Source organism: Trematomus bernacchii, unplaced genomic scaffold, assembly GCF_902827165.1.
Source record: "Trematomus bernacchii unplaced genomic scaffold, fTreBer1.1, whole genome shotgun sequence".
NCBI lineage: Eukaryota > Metazoa > Chordata > Actinopteri > Perciformes > Nototheniidae > Trematomus > Trematomus bernacchii.
In genome coordinates this window covers 6,669,550-6,695,035 of record NW_022987714.1, presented here as the reverse complement: position 1 = coordinate 6,695,035, position 25,486 = coordinate 6,669,550, and the positions used below count along the sequence as shown (strand labels likewise).

Here is a 25,486-nt window from a genome sequence, read left to right as displayed (position 1 = left end):
TATAGTCTCAGGGCTATAAAGCATGATAAAGTCAGAATCTCTCTAATCTAAATAAATAGAACAGGTTGAGAATGTATTTCCATTTAATCTCTTTATTAACAAAGTCTGAGAGGTTAGGCTTTTCTGACGCTTTCATAGCATCTCTTTCCATCGGCTGATGAAGTTTGCTCGGTTGTCATAGAGATGTCTGTGTCGGCATTATGTCACCTGATGGGGCTTAATCATTATAAATATAAAGGGGGAGGTAGGTTTGTGTCTCTTTTAAAGGATGGTCTATCGCTTCAAGTATATTTGATGAATATCCTCCTTGATCCTTTTCCGTTTGTTGCTGACTCCTGGTGGGTGACTCTGACCTCCCCTGAGACATTTCTATGTGTTCACACACAGCTGATGTTACCAGAGTCAATATTCTGTCTTTATATCCTTGAATAATTCTGATTATTGATCTTTTGAAGTAAAACATGTTTAGTCTATTTAGACAGCATAGTTATAAGACATACCTTAAACAACTTGACTTCAGAATTATATGTAACAGAAAACAAAAACACTAAATGAATGAAAATCATATAAGTAACATTTTCCTTGAAAGTACACAAACTGGTAGACACATTAGTTTAAGAGGTACTTTAAAGCGGTCCAAAGATGATCACCAACACAATGTACTGTTTATTCATTTATTTATATTTTATAATGCTTAAAGGTCCCCTATTATACTGTTTTTCATCAATATATTATAGGTCTCAGATATGTACAAAACATGTCTCTGAAGTGTTTGGCTCCAAATACCAAGCAGATCATGCATTGTAGCATCCCATAATCCCCTCTGTTTCAGCCCTGTTTATAAAGTGCTGATTCTCTGTCTGTTACTTTAGATGAAAATAAGGAGCCACTCCCCACGCCCCTCTGAGAGATATTTGGTTAAAAAGAACACAATGGTGCTCTATGAGGAGATTCAGGTGATAAGGTGGGGGGGGGGGGGGGGGGGGGGGGTGTTACCTTGGTTGGTTATTGGCTAATGGTTACACAAGCTAAAAGATCGTTATGACATCATAAAGTGGCCGACATCTGATCAGCTCATTTTCAGACAGGTTTTTATATAAATTGATCAGGACAAAAAGTGAGCGAATCTTTTTAACTGAAACTTTCAGAATCTCTTTACACAGAGGGGACACATGTTTATGTATAAAAGACTTGAAAAAGTGGATTTTGCATAAAAGGTGACCTTTAAAAAAGGTTAAAAAAACTAGGCATCTCTGAGTATCTGTCAATAATTGATCTTTTAAATATAGAGTTATCTGTGATGATTAAAATCTCAAATAATTAATTGACTGATGTTTAAACAATAGCAAACAAACGATTTGCAGCTATCTGTTCAGCATCCTGTATAACACACACACGCACACACACGCACGTACATGATAATAGGTCCCACTTGGAGGCCTGGATCTCTGTGGAACATAACGAGCTTCATATTGCTGACATGCTGCTCTTTCGTTTCACCATTCATCTCACACTCATGAGTCTCTTGAAAGAGTGAAAATATTTCCTGTTGCTTGGTGGTGCCGTGGCATGGCAACACTAATACAAACCCCTCTTAACGAAAACCTCACGATGATTATTGGAATCAGGGTTCTGTTGTGTTGACCTGGTGGCCTCTCCTGCTCAAGTGTTGCCCATGCACAGGAAAATCTTTCCATGTTCACTTAGAGCGGATCGGGGGGAAATATGGCGCTAGTTTGCATGATGCAGGCCATCTGCAATGGAAATCACATGTAAAGTGAGGAGATGAATTTTGACCACATCAAAACCATTTGCCATGCTGTTTATTCATAAAACCATGGAGAATATGATGGTTCATTGGAGGTCAAACTAATTCTGATCGTTACAAGATCAACTTTGTAATATTCCAAGTTTAATAATCAAACATTTTTGTGACTATGGATAATCATACAGTCAGTTCAGATAATTGAGATCTAATGAGATAAGTGAGATGCCTAAAATAACCATAATGGATATATAGTTTTATTATTTTAACATTCTCATGTACAATCACATTATGTGGGGCAGTTCTCATATCTTGAAATATTTCAGTAGAGATTTAAGGTGCTTTAGGACTAAATCACACAATCATCTGCCGGTCATTTGAATTTCTGGATGTGGTGATGGAGAAAGCCTAACCACAGGGTGTAACCATTGTTTGTTCTTTCATCACCTGACAGGCGCAGGACAGCAGACCTTCCCCAGCACAGAAACTATTAATGGAACCAATTTTGGGGGTGGTTTGTTTATACCCTGTTCTGAAGAAAACAATATGTATTTAATTCAACATATTCTTATAGTTAGAATGACAGAAACATTTAAAGTACAGTATTAACATAATGATACAACATATTCATGAAATGTTCATTAAAACTCAGAGAAGAGGTGAGAAAGACTTCAAAGTGTTGTGTAAATCACACACATTTATTCTGTTTAAAGAATAGCTTTTGCTTTCAACACTCAAAGTGTCTGTTTGTGCAATACATATCTGGGCTGCACATGCAAACATGCTAAGGAGCATTGGCATCTCATGACAGAGGCTTTTGATGCAAATCAGCACTGACAGCACGGATGAGGTATGCATTATGTTCATCTCCGCACTCCTATTCATGGGTTGCACACGCATACAAAACAAACATGTGGCACAATGTTATTGAAGCTGATTTGCTTGTCGTGTCGCCTGGTTGTCTGCACTCCCAAAATGTTCAACAGAACAGCAATAACACATGGTAGAACTGTTATTTGTAAAACCTGATATAATAATAAAAACTGGTCTTTATAACAGATATCCATGGAAGCCAAACCAGAGAAAGAGAAGATGAAAAGGCTAAGCAGGTTATAAATAATGTTACTTGTATATTGTCAAATTGATGACATTCTACAATAAAGCATTTATGTTTTGAGCTATTAATTCAAGATTTATAATAAATGTAAATGTAATATAAAATTAATGCTTACTTAATAAATAAAAGTTAACATTATGAAATAGTAGGTCAGACTTTTCTGTAAGGAAGTCAAAATTCGAAAAATGAAATCAAATATAGTATAGTCTACTAAACCAATTATGAAAAGTCACGATTTTGTCATTTTTTGAAAATGTAAATGTTCCAGTATTTCAATCATCTCAAATGTTTGACTTTACAAACATATTTACAGAAGCCAGTTTTTTCAAGCAGTAAAAAATAAACAATAAATGTTGCCTTTTGATAAGAAGATAAACACATCCTGTAAATCAGCATGATGACAAACTTTCTTGAAATATTGAGTTGGTATCTCAAATTAATTACTTAAGAGTTAGGGTTAATAATTTGGCCTAATAACTAATATTTTGAAGAAATTGCCATTATTTTAGTCAAAGTTTGTCAATATAATTACTTAAAGTGTTGTTTTCTTTTATGACATCTGAAAAATACATATTTGTTATATTCTGATCAAACTTCCTTGGTTTCTCTAGTATTGTCTTGTATTAAATGGTATCCAGTGGTGTAAAGTAACTAAGTACATTTACTCAAGTACTGTACTTAAGTATAATTTTGGGAGACTTTTACTTTACTTGAGTTTTTCAATTTGTTGCTACTTTGTACTTTTACCACTACAATTCAGAGGTAAAGAGTGTACTTTTACTCCACTACATTTAATACCTTTAATTTCTTTGCAGATTTGGATGAATAATGTGAAATATAAATAAGACTTTAGTTACACCTAGAATAAATTCACAAGCTACCCTGCAGTATAAAAAGTCATTAAAACTAGTTGCATCTTTACCAGCTTTGATAAACACATTAAAACATAAATAATTATGATTAAAACATATAATATATTATTCGGAATTGGGCCAATTTGCATAATGAGTATTTTAGCCTAGTAAGTAGCCTACCAAACTTACTTTTGGTACTTTAAGTATATTTTGATGCTAACATGTTTGTACTTTTACTTGTAGTATAATTTTGAATGTAGGACATTTCCTTGTAACAGAGTATTCCTGCACTCTGGTAATGCTATGACAAGCACAATATCACAATAGTACTTCTCCCACTTCTACTCACAGCAGACTCAAAAAAGTAAGTAGCTTAAACATTTTAAAAAGCTTGTTGCTCTGCAACGCATGCGCAGTTCACAGGTATGTGTGAACAGGAAGCAAACAGTTTGTAGCAGTCTGCTTCTTCTTTCTGTGAATCTCACTGACCGCCGTGCTCCACACTTCTGAGAAGCTAAAACTACACCAGCAGGAAATCCATCTAACGCTTAAGCCACTCGTTTTGGTTAATTACTTAAATTTGAGTCGTTTTGGCCGTGAGTTGTGGAGCTTTGAAAGCGAGGCAAGGGCGTGTTTGATTCTCAAGTGTTGGAGCCACACACCGCCTCCTCCTCCCTCCTCCTCCCTCCTCACTGGATGCTAGCTCGGTAGCCTTTGCATGTCGTTACACTCGTAGTTAAAGTTGTGTTTTAGTCTGCATTTTATTTATTTATTCGGAGGTCAACTAAAAAAGAAGATGGGATGTACTCTGAGCACGGACGACAAGGCGGCGCAGGAGCGGAGCAAGATGATCGACCGCAATCTGCGGGACGACGGAGAGAAGGCAGCCCGGGAGGTGAAGCTGCTGCTGCTCGGTGAGAGAAAGATGGATGGACGGGGTCTCAGTCTAAATGCTGGAGAGGGACTTTCCTACTGCCCACCGTCTGCTACTACCCTAACCCTAACTTAACGCAAACTGTTGCATATAAAAGCACGTGTTTTATTTAAGCTAAAATAAGTTACATCTAGCAAGTAAAATAATATGACGGGGTTCCCCTTAAAGAAACTAACAAGTGGTGGAGTTTGAGACATGTCGGGGCGATATGAATGGCCCCGTGGCGATGCATTTGGCTAAAAAGTTCAAGCAAATCTGCGCTTTTATCTTCCCCTTCAACTAATTAAATCAGCTCAGTCGTTAAAGTGTTCATCGGTTTACAGTGTGATTAGTTTTGTCTCCACAGCAGCCGTAATAACCCAGCCCTAAGTCTGTTAGCTAATTTAGCTAAGCAATTAGCCACTTAGCTAGGTTAGCGCACTGACGCTAGTTCGGATTAGTTAGCCATAGAAAGCTAAACCTATAACATTATTTGAGGTTTTATCTTTTCAACTGTCCGTCCAAAAATGTATATAATGGTGTAGTTAGTGTTAAATATCGACTTCATTATTTTACAATTTAAACTACAGTAGCTAGCCATCTTCCTGTTTCGCAGCCATTCAACACATAAACACTAACGTTACTTTAGGCCGTTAGACTCTATGCTACAGACTGCGAAACTGTATGAAATTAGCCCGTTTTTTAAAAGATTATTACTAAATGTCCGACTGTGCATCGTAAAAGTTTGTATTTATGGGAAAATGTATTGATTTAGTGGTGGCTTTGTAGGACATTGTCATCTATGCTGCTCAACTAGTTTACATGTTGCTGTTAACTTCAGACGTGGAAGGAAGGCCTGGAAATGTTTCATATCAAGCATAACCTTTAATTTATAATTTGATGATATCTTGACATATTTGACTTCATTCTTAATTGTATACTCCATTTAGTTAAGCGGATACGGTGTTTAAGTGATAAACATTAGTGTGGTCATTTGAATATGCTGGTCAATTAGACAGGGACTTGCACTCCTATTTCAATCAGATGGAACAGGCAAATATGTCAAGAAATCCTATCTCTGTAACTGTAACAGAGGCATTAATGATAAGACAATGACTCATCTTATAGAGGATCACATCCCTTTATCGGAATTACATCTCACAGTTTTATCTTCAATTGTTTCAAGGAGAACGGCCACACTATCCCTCAGTTTTTCCTGTTACGGGAAGCTTATGACGACTGCTGGCTCACTCAGTCAGGAAAAGACGGACAAGAGGTTGCATAGCAACCTATGCAGCCTGTCTGACAGCAATAACCATCTGTGGCAACTATATACACACTACAGAGACAGATAGTGGATGCTAACTGGATGTTAGCCTTGACCATGCTGTGTTGACAATGCAACAGTATTCTGCATCTTTTTAATCCCTGCACAGATAAATGTGTGTGTTTTCAGGCATGTGATTTCCCCACAATCACAGACGCTGTACAATGATCAGCCGCAGCAGTCGGTTCCTGTGTGTTTGTGCGTCATTAGAGATGCACCTGATTTGAATGTTCATGGTTTGTTTTTTCCCTGTCACGATTACCACAAGCACCTGCATGACATGTCTGGGATTGGTTTGTGGATTTGTTGTCTAAAAGGGCAATTACCATTGAAAACACATTTGTTTAACATTTATGAGATGCATTTTATGCGGTTCTCATTACGATGGAGAGATATCCAGCTTTACCTGTGTGCTTATTGCAGTCTGACGCTAGTGTCAGGCCTCCCTACGGGGGTGTTTGCGTTAATGCACTAATCTGCAAATGACATGCTCTTGAGACAAGTGCTTTTAGTGGGAGGACAGCCTCAGATGTGTATTGATGCACACTGCACACATACAAATGCAAATGATGAAGATTGATTTTTGTGTGCTTGTAGAGGCATTTTCATTTACAGAAGCAGCTCAGAGGAACATCCCAGTGGTTGTTGTTCGCTGGGGAGACCTTTTGTGTCCTGAGGCCTGATGGCAATGTGTGAGCCCTGCTCCCATGTAGATCTATCAAACATCCTAGCTCTGACAAACCATTTTACTTTTTCCATGAATTGCATTGATGCAAGCCCTTACTATAAGCAGCTCATTGAGGTATGAGACAGTTGTTTGAAATTACATTTTATGATATTTACAAAAATATTAGCTCTGTGTATGTGTTTAGTGAATGTTTATCATATGGGACAAGGTAACTGGTGAACAGTTCTCCTCACTGGGGAGCTGAGAGTCCCTGCAGAGGAAAGGTAATTAAAATGTTGTGTGCTCAGCTGAAAACATGCCTGTATCTCAGAGGAAGCTGCAGGAGAGACTCAACGAAACGATCCTCAAACCTTTTCAAATGGATCACAGATTTGCACCATTGTCAAGATTCTTGTTTATCTTAAATTGAACCTTTCTAAAGCTGTATGAAGCTGACATCATATTTAAGTTGTTTAATGACCATTATAGGTCTCATTTCAATCATATGCTCCATATGAGATGCACCAGAAGGCTCGGAGTCCAGCAGAGTCTGATGCCGCAAGGATTTCAAACCTAGGGTGGTTTAAACGGTTTAATCTTATTGGCAGAGGATCCACTTGATTAATCCAATTACTGTGATCTGTTAAACTGGCCTTACACACTTCAGTGCCGTATGTGACAGTGTAGCTTCTGCTGTGTTGCAACTTGATGTTAAAACGCATGTTTTTGGATTTCAATTCAGAAACTAATAAGATAATGATTCTTATATTAATCAATGCTTCCCCCACCCCTATTCATTCAATGCTGTAATTAGTTTTTAAGTGTAGACATGTTTGGTCACAGTGCGACAGGAGAGGCCTTGTCAAACAACATAAACTTAAAGCAGAATGATCCCTACAAGAGTTTTGATACCACACAGAAAAATCCAACTATGACAGAGCAATAGTTATTTTAGCAGAAAAAAAGCTGTATGCATGTAGTGGTTTTTTTTTATAAGCATTGTCAGCAATTCACTTTAAGGGAGTATTGTGCGAGCTATTCTGAAAAAATTAACATTGTATGGAATATATTTTAATTTGTTATGCCATGTGTTCTCTGTTTCAGGTGCTGGAGAGTCTGGGAAAAGTACAATTGTGAAACAGATGAAGTAAGTGTGGAGGGTCAACATTTTAACACCACAACAATAATAGCTAAAAGGGACTTCAGATACTTGGTTTAAAATATACTAGAGCACTTAGATTAAAGGCAACCTAAAGAATCCGGTTTTGATGCTAGGTGTGTGCCCTTTATCCATGTACTCCACAATACTCTGATCAAATACCTGAAGTGTCTCCTCATGAGTCTGAGACCACCGTGCAATGCATAGTGAGGCGGCTGAATCACATTTAACATTTTCATACACCAATCATAGTTGTTACACGTCAAAATTCCTTTAATAAATCAACCAAAAGCTTCTTTATTGGATCAATAGGTAGATCATTTTAATCCTTCTAGGTATAATTAATTAGTAATTAAGTGTTTGAACAGGACTCAGAGTGTGACTTTTAAAAACAATGAAATACAGTCTGAATCCAGATATAGAGAACAGATAAAGAATAAATATGAAATGCTGCAGATATTTCTCCTTCATTGTTAAATGCTATTTGAAATGGTCAATAATGAAACAAATGATCTTTTCAAAGATAGCTAAAATCTTAAAATAATCTTTAGACTTATTTTCATACCTCATAAGTTTAATTTAATTCAGATAGACAGAGTGGAGGGAATGAGAGAGGGGGGGGTTTAAATGGAGGTTGTGCACGATTTGTAATCATCGGAAATGTAGTATTTTGACTTGTGCATATCATACCTTGACGGGTTCTCCTGGGTATCCATGGATATTTTTTCTGTATTCTTTATTTTAGTTTTGAATTACTTGTCATAATGTGAATGTATATTTTAATGCATATTTGATAACCCTAGTAAATAGATCTGTTTTACAATGTAACTACAATATAAAATGTACTTGAATTTTCATAATTTCTCCTACATAATGTATGTGAAAGGAATACAATGGTAACACAACAACCTGTTCACAAGGAAAAACAGAATCCATATTTTGGCCCGGCGATCATAATAATTTATTTCATGGTCATATTAATGAAAAAGCTTCTTGGATACAAAGTGCTGATGTCCCATCTTTGTGTGCCAGGATCATCCATGAGGCGGGCTACTCAGAGGAGGAGTGTAAGCAGTACAAGGCCGTTGTCTACAGCAACACCATCCAGTCCATCATCGCCATCATCAGAGCTATGGGACGCCTCAAGATCGACTTTGCTGATCCAGCCAGAGCGGTGAGAAAAGGAGAAGAAAAAATCTGCCACTTCCACTTTTCTCGTGACATTACGAGTTGTATGTCTGCAGATGTATAGCTCAGTGCTATGAGAGCAACAACCTGTTAGTCATATGTCGTGCTTCCCTTCTGGGCAATTTTCTTCTCACTTCCTCCTCTGCAGCAGGTCAGGTAGAGCTGGTAGAAGTTTAGTATCACATTCAAACACCTCATTAGAGCAGGGGCTCACCGACATGAGAGCACTCTGTTGGCTCTGCTGTGATGAGGACATTTTGAAGTACCGGTTCTTGGACTGGAGTTCTTCCTGGCTTTACATCACAGGACTTCACAGAAATAATCAGCAGCGTTTCTTTTTTTGTTGAATTTTGGAGACTTTGTGCTCTAGGGTTTAGTGTTTTGTATTAGTGAAGTATATAATTGCAATGCCTAAAAATAAACAGGGCAAAGACTGCTGGGTATTTAATTTATTCGTTTTGCTAAACAGGCTACCGTTTCATTTTGTACATTGTTTTTTTTCTTTCTTGGCATAACAAGAGGCTTAGTCATTGCTCCAGCGTGACTGCCCTGGTTCTGTCATCGTGACTAATTTTACACCAAAAGCTTTACTTTCTTGATTTTATGCTGTTATAAATCTTAATATTTTTGCCGACTTTCTTGTTTATGATGCTATTTGGCCTTTGAAATTTTTGAAAGTGTCATGGTAACAAATACAGGAAAAGTCAACACATCTGTCATTTTTATTTCCCCACTTCCAGTCATGTTTGTCGGCAGTAAATAACTCCTACTGTGATTTTAATAATTCATTAAAATTACATCATTTAGGAATAATATACCATCAACCCAAATCTACACCACGCTCCCAAATGATTTTTCTTTTAAAATGCACTGAAAACACTATCCTAGCAAAGGTGTCTTGCATGTTTGTGAATAAATATTTGGTCACGACTTATATTGGAGGGTCTTTGTCTCGTTAGGATGATGCGCGGCAGCTGTTCGTCCTGGCCGGCTCTGCAGAGGAGGGCTTCATGACGGGCGAGCTGGCCGGGGTCATCCAGCGGCTGTGGAAGGACGGAGGAGTGCATGCGTGCTTCAGCCGCTCCCGAGAGTACCAGCTCAACGACTCCGCTGCATAGTGAGTCGCTGCTCGGACACACAGGAAGTAGTGTGGGACTGTAATTAGCAGAATATCTCCCATTCTCAACTCTTCAAAAATCTGTTTATTTTTATTTTTTATTTCCTTTTTCTCCCCCAAAAGCTACCTGAATGACTTGGACAGGATATCCCACGGTGCGTATGTGCCCACCCAACAGGATGTGCTGCGGACCAGAGTCAAAACTACTGGTATTGTGGAAACACACTTCACTTTCAAGGACCTGCACTTCAAGTGAGTTCAAACTCCACAGTTTGTCCAGCCATTAAACTCTATGAACATGATGACTAGTGATGCTCACTTCTAGTCTGGTTCCTGATCTGACTCCCAGACTTTAGTGATTCAAAAAGGTCTGTTGTTCTCATTGATGGCTGTTTCCATGGTTGGAGAATTATTTGACCTATTAGAGTTAAGTAGGAAGGACTAAGGATGAAGACTTCAAGTTCCTGCACAACTCAATTTCAACAGTACTGAAAAATAACATCAGAAAAATATAGATTTCAAATAGACACAGCTGTATTTTTAGTCCTTGTACAAAACACTAAATTGACTAACAGGGTAAAAAACATTAACCGCCCCCAGCAAACACAAAACAACAAACACTCCCACATACAGAAATCCACCAACATAATGGCTCGCAGAATTTCACTTCAGTCAGATGTTAAGACTGGTTTTAACTATTAAACAAGGGAATTTGTATTTTTTTGTATTAAAACAAAACGAGCAAGAAAAACAGATATCAAGACAAGGAGTGAAAAAGATCCAGGTGAAAGGCCTTAAAAAAAGCAAAGACTGAGATATCATTTTGTTGTTGTCATATGGGGTTTACAATTGTGTAATTTGATAATGAAAGTGAAAATTATACCCCAGGACTAAATGGGAAGCTAGGTTTACTTTCAATGACTGAAGGCTGAAGAGTCAGAGATGAGGGATCTTGTTCAACATCTGTGATCTCTGCAGGATGTTCGATGTGGGCGGACAGAGATCTGAGAGGAAGAAGTGGATCCATTGTTTTGAGGGAGTCACCGCCATCATCTTCTGCGTGGCTCTGAGCGACTATGACCTGGTGCTGGCTGAGGATGAGGAGATGGTGAGACCCTTCTGACCTCTACACACCCTAATACATTTGACTGTCCTGTTCTAAATTCAGTTTGTGCCGTTTCCCTGGTCGGTAACCATTGTGCCTCTTTCCCCTCTTACAGAACCGAATGCATGAGAGTATGAAGTTGTTCGACTCCATCTGCAACAACAAGTGGTTCACAGACACCTCCATCATCCTCTTCCTCAACAAGAAAGACCTGTTTGAGGAAAAGATCAAAAAGAGCCCTCTCACAATCTGCTACCCAGAATATGCAGGTGAGACACACACACACACACACACACACACACACACACTCGTATGCAGAGCAGGTGTGTTGTGAATGCAGATACTGTATATGTTAGTGTCACACATACACCAATAGTCTAGCCAGGAATAATCTAAGTTTAAAGTGACAGCATAGAGTTTATTAGTGAGGTGGTCTGCAGTTCTTAAAATCATAAACATGTCTCAGTCATGTCAAACTTAAGACTTTGAAAGGTTTTAGGAATGGAGTGAGGTGGTTTAAAATATATTTTATGTTATTCAGTTCTTAAAGCTTAATGAGATGACTCAAAAGGCAACATGTATTATATTATTTTGCTACAAACTTATGCCATCATAATTTAACTGTCACATCATAATCATTAAATGACGCTATAAACACATATCATTCTAGAAATTGGGGTTTAAAAACTACGTTTGCTTTTAAAACCCTGAAAAGGTTGAGAGAATGCTTTCCTGCATTGATTCATCTGTTTTTAAACACTACCGAGCTCTTGTTGCCACTCAAAGGTGTGGCTGTCTCTACAGAGGCTGTCTCTCTCCTTTCTGTTCTGCTCTTGAACTGTGTGGGCTGCTTTATGTTTACACAATGTGTCTTTGTCACCAATGAGTATTGATATTTAGATTACACAGATTTATCAAAACCCAAAGCTAACAAATTGTTTGATTAAAGGCTAAAACAAGGTCTACATTCTCTGCATTCAGAATCTACCTTGTTTAACCCCAGTAAAAACTGTCAAGAACAATGTTTGTTTTTTAAGCTAAGATGTTGATAGCTCAACCATCAGACCCACCATGTGATTCAGTTTAAGGGTTCCATTTTTAAATGCAGAATAAGCTTCCAAACTTTAGCTTGAGTGACTTCCTAGTAACAGATCTGTTAGATGAAATGTAGATGAGTATCAGTGAGGTGACTGCAGCTCACAGGTCGAACTGCCAATCAACCAGAGTTAAACCTTGTGCCCTACTTTGAAAAAGTATTTTTTCTGTCCAGAGAGGACAAATACATGAGGTCAGAAGTGTATTAAAATGATATATGCATTTTACTTTAAACCAACTCCAAACCATCATTACAGCAAATGGTCATTTCCAGACTTTCAAATACCTGTTTTTTTTCAATGATAATGCCAATTTTACTTATTTAAAAATCATTTCAAGAAACAGAATGGTTTCTCCTAACTTGAAAAACAACATTGATCAAACACTTGATACAGCAGCAATGCCCCTAGTGGAAACCAAGAAAACGGCATGTTCTTCCCCCAAATGTCAAACATGACAAAATGGCTCAATCTAGTGGAAAATGGTAAAAACTACAATATTGAAGCCAGAGCTCTAAATTAAAAGCTTGAGAAAATACTACAATGGTCATTCATTCAAACTTGTGGTTTATATGGAATTTTTTTCATTTAATTTGATAATTGTCCTTGTTTCTCTCTTTTTATCTCCTTTTTGTCTTTGTCCGCCCCTTGCCTTCAGGCTCCAACACCTACGAGGAGGCAGCCGCTTACATCCAGTGTCAGTTTGAGGACCTGAACAAGAGAAAGGACACCAAGGAGATCTACACCCACTTCACCTGTGCCACCGACACCAAGAACGTGCAGTTTGTGTTTGATGCCGTCACTGATGTCATCATCAAGAACAACCTGAAGGACTGTGGCCTTTTCTAAAGGTAACGCCTGCAGCTTCAAGGTTATTCAGGTGCTGTCGTCACATTTTTCTCCTCTAATCACGGTTTCTTTGTTTACTTCTTTGTGTTCAGGCAGCGTGGCGGCCGGCTTGGCGAGTGACTTTATTCAAGGGCACTCTGACTGGAGGGAACTTCATGGACCCTGCTGAGAATGTCGCTTTTAACCTCTTATTAACTTATGTTCATCTCTAAAAGTTTTAAAGACGGTGTGTAGAAAACATTTTGTGTAAAATATTTGTATAACTGTCTATGGCCGGGGATTTTTCACAGTTTTTCAAATGTGCTTGTTTTACCTTATTATCATTATTTTAAATTTTTATATAAAAAGGGGGGCCTTGACATGTTTTTGTCCATGAATGAAAACTTTTTTTGTCTTTTTGTTTGTAGGTCCTTGTGCCATGCATGCCTTAGTTGCAGTGTTTTCTTTTTGTTGAGATAGATGTTAGGCTTATGTAGATGTTACCATTGAACTCTTATCAAGCAGCCCCTTCACCCCGCGTCAATATTATCTCTTTTTTTTCTCATTATTTCATTGTCGCATCATTTTTTGCCTCCTTGGACAAACAAAGCAAGACCAAGTCACTCTGTAGACCAATTCACTCTGACTCTGACATACTGTGAGAGTGTGTAAACCTTTCGGATGTGTGGTAAGCATGTGTGCTGCGAGTGGGAGCTTCGTTCTGATTGAGGCCAAAAGCCTGCGCGAGTGATTGATTGTGTGTGTGAGTGAATGTGTGCACAATATAAAAACAAAGGGACTTTATTCCTCTACTTGTCATCCTCTTTCAAAGTTGTATTTTTCTAAGCGACCAAAAAGAAGCTCCTCTGTAATTAACTAGTGCACGTTGTCGGTGCGCCGGTACAAACTGTAACATTCCCGATTGAATCACGATGCAAAGAGAAGCTTTGAAAAGAGGATGCCAATGGCGGCCTTGTAGCAGACAGTAGGACCATATGTAGATCTGTGTTCAGTGCACAGATAGCCGGACACGTGGCTGGGTGCACTGTTATTGATCATGATGTGTGATGGTCTCAAGTTACATATCCCCCTAGACCCCCAGCCCTCTGTTTCCATTGGATGGGCACATTAGTGGACTAATCTCCATGATTTTGCTAATAAAAGAGCTGCTGTGGTAAAACCAAGGCAACTTATGCAACATACAAACATCGCTCCTGTCGTTTTTTGGGTGAATCTGGGAATTCTCTTACAGGAAAACATTTTACTGGTGTTGATTTAGGTTTGTGTTGATCAATTAAATGCCAATGTATATATACATATGGCAAACATTCACTGTAGCCTTTCCAATATCAGCATTTGCGGGGGTTTGTATAATTTTGTTAATGTTAATTTTCACTAGTATGTTTTTTTTTTTATGCACAAAATGATTGTCTGGTTAATAAGTTACCTACTATAACAAGTTACCTACTATAACATCACTGTTAAAATTGTATTTTGATTGTTATGATAAGTGAAAATCACAGAAGTATTATGATAGAGCAGACAGCTAACAAAGTTAAAACATGTAACTACATTGATTTTTGGACAAGTTGACGTTGCTGTACTCGGATTCAGAAGACGCTTATTACAGTTGAGTTCTAGAAGTACAGAAAGCAGCTCAACTTAAGGTTTTTATAGGTTGCAAGTTTATGCATATATCTTATATTAACAAGTAAACTAATCTTAAAGGTCCCCTCTAGACCAAGACTAACCAAAGTACTCTGCTCTGATTAATAATTTGTCTGATATGTTATTTGGAGAAATAATTTAAATGAACTACTTATACATTCTGTAATTAAAAGATAGTTTTTGCAAACTTTAGAATCTATTAAAAAGAAATGTCCCCAAAAGGTTTAACTTCTGGTCATTAGAAGATTTTCTTGACTGGAAAGTGCATTTGTTAGTGTTTGTGTCCTCGTAGTCATGCACTCAGATTTAAGGTAAGCACAGATAAATGTTCCTTCTTCAGCAGATGACTGTCATAAAGCAGCCTATAACCGCACATAAAATAAACTGCCAAGCGTAGGTTCAACATATTATTTTAGTTGAGAGAGACGTATCCTTAAATGAACTTAAAACTGAGTGTAGCCTTAAACGTTGAGTTCAACAGTATATAGTTCCATCTAAAGGCCACAGTGTGTAACTGCATGTTATGAGGAGGCCTCATGCCTGCTAGATGCTCAAAGGAGACAACGGAGGAAAATCTAATCGCCAGTTTTAATATAATTAACACAGATTGTTCCTGACAAAGATATATTGGTCTTTTATAGGAAATCTCATTGGAAACGCCCCAAGATTAGAAGGACTAATTAATCCTGAACCAGAATGAGAGTGATTTTCTTCCAAGCTGTAGTGATTTAAAGCAAAAAATGTGGCCCAGAATCCTCTCCAGTATTCATGAGCCGATCACCCGTTACAGGAATTAGTTTCGAGATAGTGAAAGGATTATCAGAACAACTGTCCTTTTCCAGCCATCTCTTTATTTTATATTTACCATATACACCAAGATTATGGCAACTAGCGTACTGCAAATGGGTCAAAGCAGTGTCAAGGCTGAGTGCTGTCTCACAGATTTAGCTAAGCCATCACTGCTCAAGCACAATGATTAGGCATTAGCTGAGAGGACACTATTTTGGGAGGCATTGTGTGATTTAAAAGCTAACTGCAGAGTCATTAAATTAATCCCTAAAGCTCTCCCAGGGAGATCAAAGAGTATGGATATGAAGCTTCTTCAAAACCAAGGTGTAGTTGAGGAAAGAGAAGAGAAGATGATGTTAATGATTGTGATCAAACAGAACATCGAGGCAGACTGCTGCTGACCAGGGAGTCAAAGCAAAAGGAATCATCTCCAAACATATATCTAGTCTAAAGCAGCTTTTTGAAAACTGTTTATTAACCAGCTCCTTTATTGGATATGTAGATCAATAGGCTCCATATTTGACACTTGAAAGGGTTATCATCAGAGACTAGTCAAGAAGAGATAGAATTTTTAAGCTATGTGTTGAGGGAAGTCATGAATATTTATACGATAATGTGTCCATGTAGGCGAGGACTCTAACCTGACTGCCACTAATGCCATCAGTATTTCTCAATTTTCTCAAACACATCTTCTGCATTTCTGTACTATCCGCCAACAATGATAAATATGTTTTTGATAAGCTAATATCAACTCATGTTAGCTTATTGTTCCCTCTGGCTCTGGCTCTGGCGAGGAAGTCTGTGAGTGGTTTGGAGTCAGTCTCAACCTCCTACAGGTGTACTCTGCCATCACAAGTTTCACTACATAATTACATCTCATTGTGAGCATGGAGGAAAAGCCAACGTGATTTAGTTGCCAATTCCCTAAAGCCATTCAATCTAATTAACTAATTTTCTGTGTGTGTGTGTGTGTGTGTGTGTGTGTGTGTGTGTGTGTGTGTGTGTGTGTGTGTGTGTGTGTGTGTGTGTGTGTGTGTGTTTCTCATTGCTGCCTGCCACTGAGCTGTATATTACATTTTACAGTTAAAAAATGTCTTCCAAACATGTTTACTGTCTCAGTAGACATTAGCTGATAGTTAAAATGTTTGTCTGCAGTCTGATTTCTATTTTCCAGGCCTTGCACGTCTATGGATAAATAAAGATGATAAAGATAGTAGGAGAAAGTGTTGAAAGACTTTAAGTGTCTGTGTGAAGGTGACCCCACTACCCCGCGTTTGCCGAGCAATGAAAACAATTTAGTGTGCATTTTCTTTCCTAAAAGCAAATGCACGAAGCACAGAGTCAATGAGGGAGGCGGCGTGCTAAATCCATATAAGCTCTATTGAAATTCCCCCTCTGAGTGCGCAGACTGCCTCGTGTTATTGTATTTTAGCCTTCTGTTGTTGGCAGTCTGCTTTAGGAGGCTCATTACTTTCTGTCTATAATGATGATATAAAGTAATATCCTTTTCTTTTCTCCCTCTCTCCCACCCAGTGTGCATATAAAATATATTCGCAGACAGTATGAGGAAGCCTCTATGGATGCCTCAATCCTAATACAACAGTTTTATTTGTATCATTATAGTTCTGGCAGAAAGTGAAAGATTTGATGGAGTTATTAGGCTTTTAGAGAAAAATACCAGATAAAGCATGTTCTGTTTTCAAAGCTATTTCTCTCCCACAAGCCATCACACACTACACTGACACCTAGACCAGAGGACTTCATTACAATGCTTTTAGGGGCCAATGTAAGCACACCTCCTCCTAACACTGAGGCTGTGTCCACATGTGAGTTTCCACACAGACACTAAGAGCTCCTGCTGTACTATATTCTGCCAAGAGAAAATCTCAGAGTGGCGACGAGTTGCTTGAAGTGACTCCAAATTTAGACGCTCCAGCTCAAAGCTTTGACAGCTGATGGCTTCTCCTTTTGTTCTTCTATCACAAAGGAAGGTCCAAAATAGTGAAATACTCTGATCCAAATATAGATAGATGAGCATAAAACACGAATTTAGTCTCCTGTACACCTAAAAATACTATTTGTGTTACAAAAAAACCCCACAAGGTGCCATCTTTTCAAAAGGAAGCATCATCTGATTTGTACCATACGATTTAGTACACCAGTTATTTAAATGAGCTTCTGTTGGAGTGAAAACATGCAGTCCCTGAGTCCACAGTACAAAATCCCTCAAATCTGAACTACATCTCAATCCAGGCTATAGGCCTTTCGAAGCTGCAGTTCTGACATCTACCAGAAGAGGCACAAATAATGCAAAACAGGGATTTATTTCTCCTCCGGGTGTATAATCTGTTAATCCAGCCAGTTTTCTGGATTATACTGTTAATGTTTCTCCCCTATGGTGGCTAGTCTTTAATAAGCATCTAGTTTGCGTCATCACTTGCCTAATATTAGTGTCAAATACATCTACTGTGAGAGTGACCAGAACGTAGAGTATGACCTAAATGCCAAAAAGACACTGAAGTAAGTAAAGTGACAGTGAAAAAGAATCTGCTGCTTTCATGGATTATTTACTGGTTGCAAATGCACAGGGGGTTGTCTACTGTGATGTTGTTTTGTAGGGAGGATACTCACATTACAAAAGCACACGCGTGTCCTCGAAACACACACACACACACACACACACACACACACACACACACACACACACACACACACACACACACACACACACACACACACACACATACTCACTCACACTCACACTCACAGAAGCAGTAGAGTGGCAGTATAGAGGGACTGTCATCCTCAGTAGATTGGAGCAGCTCTTGACCTAAGTGTTAAATATTGAATGAAACTTTACTTCACCCGCTTCAGAAAGTCATGCAGCCATTAAAAAGTAATAGCAACAAAAGGATTTGTCATCTCCTGGCGGACTTATATTTATGTCATAAAGGCAATTATGTAACGGGTGACCACCTTAAAAAGGGAGAATTTACAACTAGAAATGCAGATATTGCTTTGTTTTGCACATTTCAACTCTTCATGCATAATTTCTTTACTTGCTGCTGATATGGTTAACCTATAAAATGTTGAAGAATTGCAGTACTCCCCTCTTACATTTGTAACAGACCAGTGATCCGTGACCCCAGAGGAGTGAGGCTGAGTCATCCATTAGAATTTCAGGAGCTGTCGTGCACGGCCCCAGGGCAAAAATGTGCTGTGGCCCCCTATTGACCCCCCATTCCCCCCACTCTTTCGGCAGGCTGATATAATTGACTGTTACCAAAAGGTAATGGACTATAATTAGTAAATAACCCACGTTATGTTAGTCAGGCAATCCACAAAAGATGACAAAAACAACTTATTTACATTTGATGTACCAACACAGGAAGTAATGTGTCCTATATGTTGAGCTATAAATAAAGACTGAAGAGGTTTGGGTGGTTGATTGGCATGAAGCACGTTTGAATTTCATGCAGGAGGTTAAACTTCATGCAGGTCTGTTCTTCTTCATAAATAATATTGTACAAACATTTATGAAGAAGAATACACCATGTAAGCACCACACCTCTACAAGATGGGTCTTCAAGATGATGTTGTAATGTAGACGTTGCCTTAAGGCTCCTATATTATTTCAGTTAAGTGGTCTGTGCAGTAAAGTCGAACAAACAGGCATTTTAAATACTTTCCACAAAGTGACCCTGCATGGTTAGAATATTTTTTTAAGCTACCTGTTTTTCATACATACTGTGTATTATCAGAAAAGTTATACTCTCATTAAGTAGGCCTATCTGCTTTCTGTAAATAAAATAAAAGATTCTTACTGTATATTACATTATAACATTGTATGTCAAAAGATGATAATCTAACATAAGAGCTGGAAGAACAAGAAGTATTGTTAAAATAATGTAGTTTTTCAAATTCACGAAGCATGTTTGCAGGTGAACCATACAGAGTGAGATATGCAGCCTTATGTATGTAAACGGTTCCTCCTCCCAGATGTCTCCGCCTGTGTGTGATCACACAGTGAGCCTGAGGAAGCGCCTCTGGCAGTGTAGTGGGAGTGAAGCGCCTCCTGTATTATTTCCCCTCCTCTCCATCATTTTACGCCGAACCAGAACCATTCATCTCTCCCCTCCTTCAGGCTTCACATCCGGGTCATCCGGCAGTATCTGTCTATTGCGTCTGTGTGTCTGAGAGAGTAAGAATTGTTTCCTCCGCCGCCGTGCTGTACTGCAGCTCTCTGCCCGACTGTGCGGCTCGCCGAGCGGACACTACGCGTGGCGTGCACCGGTGATGATGGAGCCACGGGCGCTGTGAAGCTGCAGCCGGTCGCACAATGGCAGGGATGAGACGGTAGGAGGCGTTTGTATGGGCCAGCCCGCGGTGATTTACTCGCCCTAACGATGTCTAAGAGCCTCAAGAAGAAAAACCACTGGACCAACAAAGTCCACGAAGCTGTAGTAACCCGGGGGAAGGAAGGGGAGCTGGGGTTCGAGCTGAAGGGGGGCGCGGAGATCGGCCAGTTCCCCTACTTCGGCGAGGTGAAGCAGGGGAAGGGACTGATCCAGAGCGGAAAACTGGCCCAGGATGAGCTGCTGCTGGAGGTCAACAACATGCCGGTGGCCGGGCTCACCACCCGGGACGTGCTGGCCGTGATTAAACACTGCAAAGACCCGGTCCGCCTCAAATGTGTCAAGCAAGGTGAGATACGTTGTGCACATGAGAGGGACTAGCAGCACACATGAATAAGGAGGCGGGAGGTGTGTGTGTGTATAAGGTGGTGTGTTTGTGTGTCACTGGTTTGATTAAGATGTCATTTGTGCAGTAATCTGTCAGTCTGCACTAAAGGGAAAAGCCGTGTGGACAAAGCACAGACACATGCTTGGGCCTGGTTGTTGGTGAAATGTAATTACGCGCCGTAATGATGTGTACAGTCCACTAGGATCACTAACTATAATGGTTATGGCAGGCGGGACTGTGCAGCCGCGGTTTGTTTATCACATTGTCGCTGGTTCGATGCCACAGCCCGGAGGGGGGTGTGTCTGTTTAGGCGTCATGCCTCAGCTTGCGGTTTTCTCCATGTTTTGGTCGAGGCTCGTTTCACCAAACAGGCCTGCGCCGTGGATGAAATGTGTTTTCTCTTTGACAGCAGACAGACAGTCTGCTGGCTGTCAGCCCTCACCATGTCCCTGTACATGAATTGTAATTACGCACTGATGAAAAATTAAACCTGTGTAGCCTAATTAATGTCGAGCCCGTTTTCATATTGATCAGCTATAGTCAACATGCTTTGCTCTAACCCCACCTCCTAAATTTCACACACAGAGCCTACACACACATGGCCTATTTTGTTTATGAAATGTTCCCGAGTTCAGAAGTGGAAAAATGATTGTGTCAGTCATGCTTTGAGAGCTTTTGAGTGTTTTGTTATTGTCAGCCGGTGCAGTGTTTTGTGTGGTTATTGGGGCCTCTGAAGCTGGATGCTGAATGTTTCTGAGCAGCAGTGGATTTATGGCACCAGTGATGACCTGCTTCTGTCAGCCAGTGTGAAAGCAGACATGGTCTCTACACGCCTAGAACATTGGATTGAAGGAAGAGCAGAGGAGATGGTTATCATCACACCCTCTGAGGCTCAGTATAAGTCCTCATAAGTGGCTAAACGGGCAGCGTTCTCAGCCATGGAATGAGCATTACAGTGGCTTCTTTCTGGGATATGAGTAAAGCAAAAATCAAACTAGTCTATTTTATTTTTGGACATTGCCGACACAGAGGATTTGTCTTCACACTCTTCGCCTGACTGCTCGCTCTCAATCTCAGTGTTTCCCTGGGTTGCGTCAATGTGATTGATTGTTGAGTTAGAGCTGCTGACAGTGTAAGAGTACCGTCCTGGGATGTGTGAGGGGTTAAATTCTAATGTGTGTGTATCTCAGACAGGTCTATCCTCTCGCTCCCTCTCTTATCCATTTAAACATGAATCTGTTTATTGAGCCTCACACTCTTATCCAGCTGAATATGGTCTTTTCTACTGTAAGAATGTCCTTGAGCATTGCCTCTGCATTGCTTGTTTTCTTCTTCACTTTATTATATATTTTTGTCTCTGTCTCTTTAACCATTTAGCTTACATACGAGTTTGTTTAAGGCAGTAGGCTTGCAGACAATTGCTGACACACTCACTGAGGAACCATGTAGAAGCAGTCCAGTCACTCTCCTCAGAGGCCACACACAGCCAAAATCAAAGACGGATGTCCTGTCTGGGAACACAATCGTGTTTGACTGCCCATGCGAATATGCACACACTTACACATTTTAACAGACTTGGTAGAAACCCCCCTTCTGCCCCTGAGGAAGCACAGCAGTGACAGCAAGGCCTGATGGACCTCGAGAGCGAGCTCACAGCCTGACTGTGCCCTGACCTCCTCTCACTCAACGTTTCATCTGCACATCAAATACATTGAAAGAAACACGGTTTGTGGGTATATTATAAACCTTTTGCTAGAAAAAATCTGCTGTACTCATGTAACAGCGGGAAATATGGAGGTTTTTATAAGTAAGAAAATAGTATGCACATGAACACAGGCGGTATCCTTTTCACAAGTCCTATGTTGGCAAATGTACCTGTACATCACGACATGCAGGTGTGAGTTGTTTTGAGGATGTATCATGTCACCTTCCAAATGTACTAATGACATCTTGTGCTATATATTACTGTTGAGAGTTTGGCATCGCCTGCCTCTAAAGCTTGATATGGTATAGTCAGATGGCTTAGAGGACTTTTTGTATGTAGGCTAGATTTGTACATGTACAAAATATTGTACCATGGTCTGACGAATACAAACAGATACACCTCTGAGCAACAGTTCAATATAAATGCAGAAATTGTTGATCAAAGCAAAAGTATGATGAGTTAAGCAAGTATTGCTTTATCAAATGTATTCTATAAACTTCACAACAGAAACGAAAGATTAGTCTTGGGTTAGAACTATCGGAGGATCTACTGAACACTATATACTTACAAACCAAAGTTTAAACCTCCTCATCTAACCACTGACTGCAATGGGTCTAAAGATGGCTTCCCAACATATTACAAGCGCAATTGCACAGTGATGGTTCAATGATGATCAAGTGCACTCAAACATAATAAGAATACATCCAACTGGATTTTTAATTTAAATAATTAAACATGCATTTTCTTTTGAATGCCGGTTTGCAAATGAGTGACTCGCTGTGTCTATCTGGATTTAATTGTCTGATGAGAATCTCTCGCCCGTGTTCATCCCCCCATCAGCAGCGAGCAGGAGAGAAGTGCAAACGGCTGCTCAGCTCAGTGAGGCAGATTTCTAAAAGTGCCATGAAGATCAGACCGTTGAGAGGTGTTAGAGCAGTATGGAGAGGAGAGAAGTGTGAGTGTGTGTGTGTGAAAGAGAGGTGGAGTTTAAAAGAGGAGTATGTTGAAGGTGTGAGAAAGCACACTTTGAAAAACAGAGAGAATTACATCCTGTGATTTTTTTTCACATTCTTTTCAGAAGATCCTTCATTTTTAGTTTTATAATTATGATGTGTCTTTAATGTCCCAACTTGTCATGCTGACTTGAAATGGACAAATTATAGTTAAAGGGTTTTCTTTGTCTTTCTGTTTAAAAGACATTGTGTTTGAACAGTTTCATAATTTGTATTTAGTTAAAGGTGGGGTAGGTAATTCACTTCAGAAACACTTTTTGTTATATTCCATGGAATGCTCTTAACATCCCGATAGCAATGAATACATTAAATGCTTTGACAAAAAATACATTAAAACATTTCATCTGTGGAAGCCGTGGCGCTGTAAAAAGCACGACCAAGGCCTACCTGCCTGTCAGCCTTCCATCTCGTGCACAAATTTATCTCGTGCCCTCATTGGTCATATGCGCGTTCGTGTGTGTTGGAGGAGGGGCTCTGTAAGGAAGTCTGAAGGAAGGGGCAGATTTTTTTCGGCTGCGTAGTTTCAAATTCTAGCGCACTCGAGCTGGTTTATCCATTCTTACCTACCATACCTTTAAGTTCTTTTCCAGTGCTGCTTATCAATTATATATATTCTCAGTTTTTTGGGAAAAAGTTTAAATATATATATTCAAATTAAATATGTAATCCACCTTTAAATAGCCCGGCTCTCTTTAAGTGACATTCATCTTAGTGATAAAAAGCTGGTGCAAATACTGAGATATAAATAATATTAGTGTCAGCTATTTTTAATCTTTCTCATATTTTTCATTCAAATTGTATTAGAGCCATCATCCAAGGCGGCATCCAAAATAATGTTCTGATTTACATATGAATAAATACAATATCAAAAAATGATATTTTCCCTACCTGTAGGTACTTAGCTTCAGATAAAAAAGCAGTCTTAAAGCCAGAAACATGTCACTGTTGGCTGATATTGCCGGTGTGAAATTTAATTTTTTCTTTCCAAATTGTGTTTTTTTCCTCTCTGTGAAGAGTGTGGAGGAGGAAGACCCCGGGAGATTTTCTCTACATGAGTTATGAGAACAATATGCTGTGATTTCTGAGGAACAACAACATTTATTTAAAATGTTAACACGCCCTTAAACATCAAAAGTGGAGCACAGCAAGCCTCTGTCACACTGTGCAGCGGCCCTCGGCCACAGCCTGTACAGGGCAGGCGAGGCCAGGCTGTAACTTCATTTACATCCCATTGACAGTAGACAGTTTCTTTGGCAACAGCAGAGAATAATCTCTACGCTTGTGTATGCATATATAGACTTTGACTCTGGTTTTTCATTCTTCCAAATACTGTATGCCAGTACACAGAAACATACACACTTCATCCTTCCAGTTTACACTGCTAATGGTGGCAGATAAACCTCCCAAATGTAATTTGTAATTCATAAACCAACGGGTCTCTGATTCCAGACAGAAAAAGGCCTCATCACCAATGACCATCAATGTTGCCAGCAGATTCTTCAGCAGTAGCTAGCAAAAGTGTGCTAATGCAAATGCTAAAATGCAGACAATGTCTTCAGTTGACTTTTTAACCTTTCAACATTCTCTTCTTTCTTTTTTTTTGACAGGGTCTTAGTGTTGGCAGAGCACATTATATAATGCTAAACTGTAATGCTAGACTGAGAATTGATTTGTAAAATAAACTTTTCATAGGAAATAATTGTATGAGAAAGAATATTTCATAAGTTTGGCAATGTAAAATTGTCTAACGAAGATTTTTTAGGGAGATGGTTAGTTTTCTGTCTTGATATCTTGTTGAAAAAAAAATAAAAAAGTGTAACTCCATCTGATTCAGCCAGCTCTACCCTTTGGTTGACATGTTATGCACAAAACAACCTCTAGATGTCACTGTGGTTCGAACAGAAAGCCCTTCAGCTAGCTTCAACTGAGAAAGTTGGCATGCTAAAAATCACTGCTGACGAAATCACTCTTTTTGGTCAACTTTTGTAAGGTAACTATATCATTTTTGACATATTTTAGTGTCAGAGCACTTACTGAACATAATTAGATAACTTGATGCACAAATTAAGTTTTAACAAGGGTGTAATTATTTTTTGGAAAATATGCTCAACCAAACGGTCAAATTGGCCTTTTATGGTAAGCTAGCAATATGACTTTTTCAGAGTTTCAGAGATGTTTTCCAATAAAATATGGTAAATAAATAGCTATATTCATGGTAATATTACTAAATCTAGTACTGCCTTATGAGTCTCAGAGTGAAAGAGTGATAATAATTTATATAGCACCTTTCATGCATGGCATACAGCCCAAAGTTGCACACAGATGAGCAAGTTAGGCCAACACAGGATATAGACATTTGCTGTTAGGCCAGTTGTTTGTTGTTAGGCCAATTCAGCATATACAGTAAGTTGAGCAAGTTTTTTTTTTATTATGA

General features: G+C 39.2%; 2 protein-coding genes across 3 annotated transcripts in view; both read left to right on the top strand.

Moving 5' to 3' along the window:
• The first annotated feature begins 4,165 nt into the window (after positions 1-4,165).
• LOC117491342 (guanine nucleotide-binding protein G(i) subunit alpha-1) lies at positions 4,166-14,340 on the top strand. Its single transcript, XM_034141261.1, has 9 exons — positions 4,166-4,650; positions 7,748-7,790; positions 8,835-8,976; positions 9,950-10,107; positions 10,231-10,359; positions 11,086-11,215; positions 11,328-11,481; positions 12,965-13,157; positions 13,248-14,340. Exons 1-8 carry the CDS (start codon positions 4,533-4,535, stop codon positions 13,153-13,155), a joined length of 1,065 nt encoding a protein of 354 aa, XP_033997152.1. The 5' UTR covers positions 4,166-4,532; the 3' UTR covers positions 13,156-13,157; positions 13,248-14,340.
• Positions 14,341-19,719: 5,379 nt separating this feature from the next.
• LOC117491544 (membrane-associated guanylate kinase, WW and PDZ domain-containing protein 2-like) overlaps positions 19,720-25,486 on the top strand; it is a 79,078-nt gene continuing 73,311 nt past the window's right edge. For both annotated transcript variants that reach the window (XM_034141590.1, XM_034141589.1), the window contains exon 1: positions 19,720-20,295. In XM_034141590.1, the coding sequence (XP_033997481.1) occupies positions 19,998-20,295 (298 nt within the window). In that variant the 5' untranslated portion in view covers positions 19,720-19,997. The remainder of the gene's footprint in view (positions 20,296-25,486) is intronic.

What these genes read in the sequence shown, in the direction of transcription:
- LOC117491342 (XM_034141261.1), top strand. Translation starts at nt 4,533, where the DNA reads ATGGGATGTACTCTGAGCACGGACGACAAGGCGGCGCAGGAGCGGAGC. An exon ending in CTCAACGACTCCGCTGCATA is followed by an intron (nt 10,108 to 10,230) that starts GTGAGTCGCTGC and finishes CTCCCCCAAAAG; the next exon opens with CTACCTGAATGACTTGGACA. An exon ending in CTGCTACCCAGAATATGCAG is followed by an intron (nt 11,482 to 12,964) that starts GTGAGACACACA and finishes CCTTGCCTTCAG; the next exon opens with GCTCCAACACCTACGAGGAG.